This window comes from Arachis ipaensis, chromosome B02 (assembly GCF_000816755.2).
Source record: "Arachis ipaensis cultivar K30076 chromosome B02, Araip1.1, whole genome shotgun sequence".
Lineage (NCBI taxonomy): Eukaryota > Viridiplantae > Streptophyta > Magnoliopsida > Fabales > Fabaceae > Arachis > Arachis ipaensis.
This window is the reverse complement of record NC_029786.2, coordinates 53,590,678-53,598,990: the sequence shown is the minus strand read 5'-3', so window position 1 is coordinate 53,598,990 and position 8,313 is coordinate 53,590,678. Positions and strand designations below refer to the sequence as shown.

Genomic DNA, 8,313 nt, shown 5'->3' with positions numbered 1-8,313 from the left:
CCATTACTTATTGAAATTAAAATAACAGCAAGAATATTAAATCATGGGCTGCCTCCCATGGAGCGCTCTTTTATTGTCACTAGCTTGACATTGGTCCCTTGTTAGGGTGGTTGATGATTGTGGTGCCTCAGTTTGTCTCCTCTCACTGTGAGCCTTCTTCCTGTGCGCTAATGGTCAATCTCCACATGCTCCAGTGAGAGTATCTTGTTGATTGTGTAGTAATCATCAGTTTGTGGATTTGTCTCCAACTGCTGGTATATCAATCTCACTCTGTCCCCTTTTTGAGAATCCTTCAGTTGGTATCTGATTTAAGAAAATTGTCATGTCGGTATAGAATTTCACACAAAATGAATTCTCGTTCTACACCAACAAACAATCCTCCCAATCAAAAATTTGAGTTGTCACAAGTACAAACCCCAATAAATTTATAACCGAAGTATTTAGACTCCGGGTCGTCTCACAAGGAATTGCAATGAAATGCTCAATTATTAGCTATGAAGAACAAAGGGGTTTTGGTTGATAAAGGGGCAATAAAATAAATGACAAGAAAATAAATGAACAATTAACTAGGTCTTGGCAAAGGTTGGTGGTCAAGGATCTCTATCCTTATCACTAACCACAACATTAGAATTGGCAAGGATCAATCCCATTAAGTCAACCCCTAACTAATAGTAGAGGAAAGTCAAGTGAGCTATATCAATCCAAGTCCATAAGTCCTAGTTCTCCACCAAATCAATTAGTGAGATCTAGAGTTAATGGCTCCCAATCGTCAATCACTTGGACATTAGTAACTCAAGGGTTCCAAAGTTACCTTCCCAAGCCAAGAGCATAAAATTCTACTCTAAAATCCAACCAAGCATTTTATCAAACACTTGGAAGGCATAAAAGGAAAGCATGGTAAAAGTGCAAGAATAATAAATCTACCAACTATCAATTGCAAGGAAAGTAAGATCACAACTCAATTCAACCATAAAGAAACATCAACTATCAAATCTCATTAAAAGAAAATCCAAATTCAACATGAGTTCATCATTACAAGAGAAAGCAAAAAGGGAAATTAACATTACAAATCATGAGAATGAAAGAGTAAAAGCAACAATTCATAAAAGAAACAAGATGAAAACATGTGATTGAACCTAGATCTAGAAAAGATTAACCTAACCTAATTCTAGAGAGAAGAGGGAGCTTCTCTCTCTAGAAACTAACCTACATGATGCTATACTACCAAACAATTGCTCCCCCATTTCTCAAGCTTGAATTTTGCATGAAATAGCGTCAGAAATAAGTTGGGTTGGCCCCAAAGTGCTTCAGAAATCGCTAGGGGCAATTTCACTTTAGTGGGCCACGAGCAGCATCGGTGCGCATGCATACATGGCACGTGCGAGCCCCTAAACGCGAAGAAACAAATAGCAAATTTTATATCATTTCAAAGCCCCGGATGTTAGCTTTTCAACACAACTGGAACCGCCTCATTTGGACCTCTGTAGCTCATGTTATGGTCGATTGAGTGCGAAGAGGTCAGGCTTGACAGCTTTGTGGTTCCTTCATTTCTTCATAAGTTCTCCCACTTTGCATGCTTTTTCTCCATTCCTTCAACCCAAAATTTGCCTTCTAAACCTGAAACCACTTAACAAACATGTCAAGGCATCGAATAGAATTAAAGTGAATTAAATTTAGCTATTTTAAGGCCTAAAAAGCATGTTTTCACATTTAAGCACAAATCAAGGGAGAATTGTAAAACCATGCTATTTCATTGAATAAATGTGGGAAAAGGTGATAAAATCTCTCAAATTAAGCACAAGATAAACCACAAAATCGGGGTTTATCAAATCTCCCCACACTTAAACCAAGCATTTCCTCATGCTAAGAATAAAGAAGGACAAGAAAAGGGGTATGAAGATTTATTCAATGTAAAGAAACTATATAAACCTATTGATAAACCATTATTTGATGGTTTATATTGTGCTTAATTGTGTGGTTTTAGCAAATTTTTACCCACTTATTCATATGATTAGAATGCATTTATAATTCCTTCCCGAAATTACTTCATGGTTGAATAGCTGCTTCCTAGAGACTTTTAATTTTGCATTTTAATTCTCCTTTATTCCATTCGATGCCATGATCTGTGTGTCAAGTGTTTCAGGTTTTATAGGGCATGAATGACTTGGAGATTGGAAAAGAAGCTTGCAAAAATGGAAGGAACACAAGAAATTGAGGAGATGACCAGCGAGAAGTGACGCGGACGCATGGCTCATGTGACCGCGCGACATAGAGGAAATTGCAGTGACGCGGACGCATGGCTCACGCGACTGCGCAGATTGGAAACTACACAAGTGATGCGAATGCGTGGACGACGCGCACGCGTGGCAAGGCAAAACGCTGGAAGACGCGAACGCGTGAATGACGCGATCGCGTGACATGCGCGATCTGCAGGATCTGCAGAATTCGCTGGGGGCAATTTTGGCCCTGTTTTGACCCAGTTTTTGGCCCAGAAAAGCAGATTAGAGCCAGAGAACATTCAGAAATAGAACACAACATTCATTCCGCATAATTTTAGTTTTAGATCTGATTTTACTTCTCCTCTAGATTTTTTCTCTACACATTCATAGTTCTTAGGATTTTGATTTTATTGCTTTTTGGACTGGGATATTGAGAAGAGTTATTACCTCCGTCAAGACTTCGTCATTTTATTTTGTTTCCTTACTTGTCACTTACTCTTCTATATCCTTCATTTACTCAGAATTATTATTGGATTATTTTTAGAATTTATTAATACAAGACTATTTTTATTTTTAATTGATCCTTTTGATTATTATTTATCATGTCTTTCAATATTTCCTTTTCTTATTTTGTGGATTTTACAATCATAATGAGCGAGTAGTTCCATAACTTGATTGGGAGTTGATTGAAAGGAGGACCTTGAGTTGGATGCTCAAGAGTAAAATTATAGTTGGGTTTCGCGTTGGGTCGCCCTCTAATCACTGACACTAGTCCTTCCCAAGGGAGAGGATTAGAACTGGTGAATAGAAACTAACTTCCAACTTGCTTAACTTTCCTTTATCTAGTAAAGGATAACTGAGCAGGCAACCTTCAATTATCACTTTTATCTTGGGAGAACTCCATCAAGGATAGGGCTTCCAACTAATCTACTCCCGGTCAAGGTTTTTATTTAAATTACATAAATTTTCTGATTTAATATCCTATTTAGCAACTCAACCATTTTTTGAAAACATCTGATTAATAAAATAGCACATCTTTCTGCAACTCGTTGGGAGACGACCTTGGATTCATACTCCCAGTATTTTAATTTTAATTTTGTGACAACCCTTCTAAATTGATAAGTGGATTTTTGGTTGGTTAAGAACTATACTTGCAACGTACCTCTTATAACAATTCTTAACTCGCCAATTTCCGCCACGTCACCTATCTACATGAATGCAACTAAATGCAAAATGATTCTACCTACTTGGTCAAAAGTAAATCAATCTCCAAGAATATATATAAGCAAGTAGGGCAAAGGTCATATGACGACTCACAAACTCTACCAATTCAAATATCAAAATGAAGTTTAAATAGACTTGCAAGAAGAAAAGCTCATGAAAGCCGGGAATAAGGAATTGAGCATCGAACCTTCACCGGAAGTGTATCCGCTCTAATCGCTCAAGTGTATAGGGTTGATCACTCAGTTCTCTTCTACTCATGCTTTCCAAGATTTGTTTTTCATCTAACAATTAACAATTATTCAATGCATGCATACATTCATCATGAGGACTTATTCATAGGTTGTAATGGGGCTAGGGTCAAGGTAGGATGCATATGATCAAGTGAGCTTGAAATTTGAATCTTTGATTAACCTAAGCTCTCACTGATAAACCCATATTTTATGATATATTTTGTGCTTAATCTGAGTGATTTATTCAATCCTTCACCCACTTATTCATATTATTTACATGGTTTTACTTTCCCTTCCTTATTATGTGATATATGTGAAAAACATGTTTCCTATGCTTTAAAATTAATTATTTTAATTACCTTTATTTCCATTCGATGCCGTGATTAGTGTGTTGAGTAGTTTCAGATCTTCTAAGGCAGGAATGACTTAAAGGATGGAAAGGAAACATACAAAAATGGAAGGAAAGCACAAAACAGAGTTTTTGAAGAAACTGGCAGCCACGCGATCGCATGGGCGACGCGGCCGCATGCCAGCGCGAAAAGGCATTGACGCGGCCGCATGACTGATGCGACCGCGTGCCTCGAGCGAAACACATATGACACGGTCGCATGACTGACGTGACCGCGTGACAAGGAAAACTCCGAATGACGCGACCGCGTTACCCACGCGGATGCGTGACAGAGGCCACGCACCAGAAATTGCGGAAAACGCTCATAGCAAATTCTGAAGCCCTTATTGGCCTAAATCCAAGTCCAGAAGGCATAGACCAGAGGTTATGAAGTGGGAGAATGCATCCATTCAAGGAGTGTCTCCACTTTAGTTAGTTTTCATGATTTAGATTTAGTTTAGAGAGAGGTTCTCTCCTCTCTCTCCTCTCTTTAAGATTAGGATTTAGAATTAGGATTTTATTCACTTTCAGGATTATCTCTTTATCAGGTTCAATATTCCCTTTTATTTACTTTTGCAATTTAATTTATGAATTCTTCCATGTTACAGATTACTCTTTTGAATTAATGTTATTTGAGGTATTTCAGTTTAATATTGCTTTCTTTTATTTACATTATTGTTATTCCCATCTGAAGACATTTTTATTCTAGTAGATTTACTTTTCTCCTTTTGGTCTTGGTTAAGAAATCAGTAACTCAGGAGTTATCAAACTCAAACATGATTGATAATTGTTATCTTTGTTAATTAAATTGAACTTCAATAATCCCAATCTTTTCTTAGGAAATAAATAGGATTCGAAGATCAAACCAATTAATCCCTTGACCTTCCTTTGCCTTAGTAAAGGTTAACAAAATGGAATTAAGATTCAATTCTCATCATCATTGATAAGGATAACCAGGATAGTACCTCCAATTTCTCATACCTTGCCAAAAGTTTATTTACAGTCATTTAATTATTTTACTTGCCATTTAAATTGCTTATTCTTCATTTACTTTATTTGCTAATTAAACCATTCGCTCCTCATTCTCAAAACCCCAATTTACAATCTCCATAACCAATAATAAGAACATACTTCCCTGCAGTTCCTTGAGAAGACGACCCGAGGTTGAATACTTCGGTTATCAATTTATTTAGGGGTTTGTTACTTGTGACAACCAAAACGTTTGTATGAAAGGACTTTTGAAGGTTTAGAAACTATACTTGCAACGAGGATTTATCCACAAATTTCTAGACCACGCAAAAGTTCTCTCATCAAAATGGCGTCGTTGCCGGGGAACTGCAATCGTGTGCCTTATTATTGGTTATTGTAAATATTTTTCTTTTACTTGTTTATTTGTCTTTATTTTCCCCTTTTTATTTCTATTAGCTGCTATGAATTCTCACCCCTTTCGCTTTGAGTTTAGTTCTAATGTTATTGAAAGGAATGGAAGTTATAACAGGAACATGCATCAAGGTCAAAACAATCAAAGATGGATGGAGCCAAGAGGATCTGATCAACCCTTTAGGCAACAACACCCTCCAAGATATCATGGACAAAGACCATTCTACAATGCATACCAAGCCAATAGACATGGTGGACAACCTTGCAATTACCCACAAGCCCCACCATGTGCTTATAGACCATCCTCTCAACATAACTTCGAACCACCATACTCACAAGCTCCTTTTCACCATTCACCACCGTATGATCCTCATCTACCCCGATTCCAGTCTAATTACCCCCAAACATCACCACTTCCCCATGTACCATATCCAAATCTATCACCCTGAGAATCAGAGGTTCGCCTCAAGAAAACAATAGATCAACTTCAAACAACCCTTCATCAACTGGAGCAAGCAGTAAGTCTATTATCTTCTAGATGTTCGAACATTCAAGGATCTCCCACAGCCCCGTGTGGATAATCTAACGAAGAGCGTAGCATGAAGGAGATACTAGAAACTCCAGTGGACAAGACAGAGCATGGCTTCATCCTGGAACAAGTAGAGGAAGCTGTCATTATTAAAGAAGAAGAGTTGGTTGAAGACTTAGGAGACGCTGAACTTCCATGGGAATCCAGAGTTGTGGAAAATTCTATCAAGGACGTTACAATTGATGCTAAGGAGGACAGTGCCCAACCCCCACGTAATGAACTTGCATCCGCGAGTGAATTCTCTGAGATCGAAGAATCTTCCCCAAGTGAATGCGAAGGTGATACGGAGGTAGATTTCTCTCAACCTCTAGTCTATGACTTAAGTGATGAGGAAGACATAGATAGCTTTGATCAGGACATGGATACATTTGAAGAATCTTGCAAAGAAGTGAAGAAATTCATAGAAGAGCACAAGGGAGTAGAACTCACAAAACCACTGGAACCACCTATCCCAAGGCCATTACCACCCAGTACAAGTTTCAAGTGGGTACAATCCTTAACCTTTAGCTTTATTTTTCCACTTGAATATGGTTTGCTTGAAATAGATGGCCAGCTTAGAGCTCTCTGTGGCTTTAAGAGTAAGCGGGAAATGGCTCGTACTCAGAGCTGGTGCACAAGGTTTAATAAGGTTCCATGCTTCAACTCGAAGTGCACGGATTGGCATCATGATCAATCGGATGGATCTCGGAAAACGTTTGGTTATCCTGGTGAGAATCTAATTTCTAAATCGCCCAGATGGAAAAGTATAGATCAAGACGAAGGCGGATTTAAAAGCAAAGTTTGGGATCTTGGAATCTATGCTGACAATCATCACCCCGGGAGCCTGACAATCTGTTTGAAGCTGCTCAGAAGCTTCACATGCCTAGTTTGGGACCCCGGAGGCTATTGGCATTCCAAGCATTGGTGGAAATTTCTGGATGAATTTAAGCATAAGCCGCCATAACAGGAAGCTCATCCAATATCCAACTTAAAGACTTTAACTAAAAGTGCTAGGTGGGAGACAACCCACCATGGTATGATCGTTCCTTTTTAAATTTTTATTTAGTTTTATTTGCTTTCAAGTTTTATTTTATTTTATTTAGTTTGCATCGCATTCATATTAATCATTGCATTCCGCATACTGCATAAAAAAAAAGGGTGCGCGACACGACCGCATTATTCATGCGATCGCGTCAAGTTGCGAAAAACACTTCCCACGCAACCACGTCATTCACGCGGCCGCGTGATCTGGAGATCGGCGTAAAGATCCAACGTCCAGAAAGTTATGCTGGAATCGTGCGGCCATTGTCCGTTTCGCACAAACGGCCCACGCGATCGCGTCCCTGACGCGATTGCATCACTTGCACAACATCAATCCCACGCGACAGCGTGAGCGACGCGATCGCGTCGCATGGATTACACAACACCCCAAAAGGAGATAGAGAGTTGCGCTAAAACGACGCTGGATTCGTGCATTTAGCACAATTTCCAGCGACGCGGTCGCATGCCCCAGGCGATCGCGTCATTCACTCTTTTAGCTATTCCATGCGATCGCGCCACTCACGCGATCGCGTCGACCCCCATTTCACTTCAGCCACGCGACCGCGTGCCCCACGCGATCGTGTGGATTCAAATCTATAACCCCCCCAGTCACACGAACCCTACCATTCGCGCACCCCCAAACCCTTCTCCTTCCTCTCTTCTTCTCCGATCACACCACCACCACCCAGCCACCATCACCGAACGACCGCCACCCCACCGACCACCCAGACACCGCCGCATCCCACCTCCTTCCTTCCCCCCTCTTTCTTGTTCTTCCTTCTTCTTCCTCCCTCCACCGCCCCTGCCCTCCTCCGCGATCACCACCACCGCGCCGCCGTCACCGCCCAGCGCCACCCACGCCCCCTTCCTTCCCCTTTTCCCCCTCCCCCCATTACCCCTACCTTTCCCTCCCTGCCCCCGAACAGGAGCCACCGCCACCGCGCCACCCTCCTCCGCCGTGCCAGACACCACCGCCACCATCCCCAGCCACCTCTCTGCCCCACTCTCCTTAATTCGCCCACCAGGTTCCGACGAACGCCACCCTTCTATCCATTCGTAGTTAATTCATATTTTTCTGTTTATATTCATATTTAGGCTAGTTAGATATGCATGTTGTAGTGGATTCTAGGTTATTAGGTAGCCTAGGATGTGGTTAGTGGATTTAGGCCTGTTTGATTGCACTGTTCGTGTTTCTTGTTTTGTCAATTTGCAATTCTGCTATTGCTGTGAAGTTTAGTAATGTTCATATGCTGCTCTTAAAGT

At 40.5% G+C, this 8,313-nt stretch overlaps 1 protein-coding gene across 1 annotated transcript; it reads right to left on the bottom strand.

Moving 5' to 3' along the window:
• LOC107627249 (rRNA 2'-O-methyltransferase fibrillarin-like) lies at nucleotides 226–8,031 on the bottom strand. Its single transcript, XM_016330101.1, has 2 exons — nucleotides 7,750–8,031; nucleotides 226–303 (listed from the first exon to the last, which is right to left on the bottom strand). Exons 1-2 carry the CDS (start codon nucleotides 8,029–8,031, stop codon nucleotides 226–228), a joined length of 360 nt encoding a protein of 119 aa, XP_016185587.1.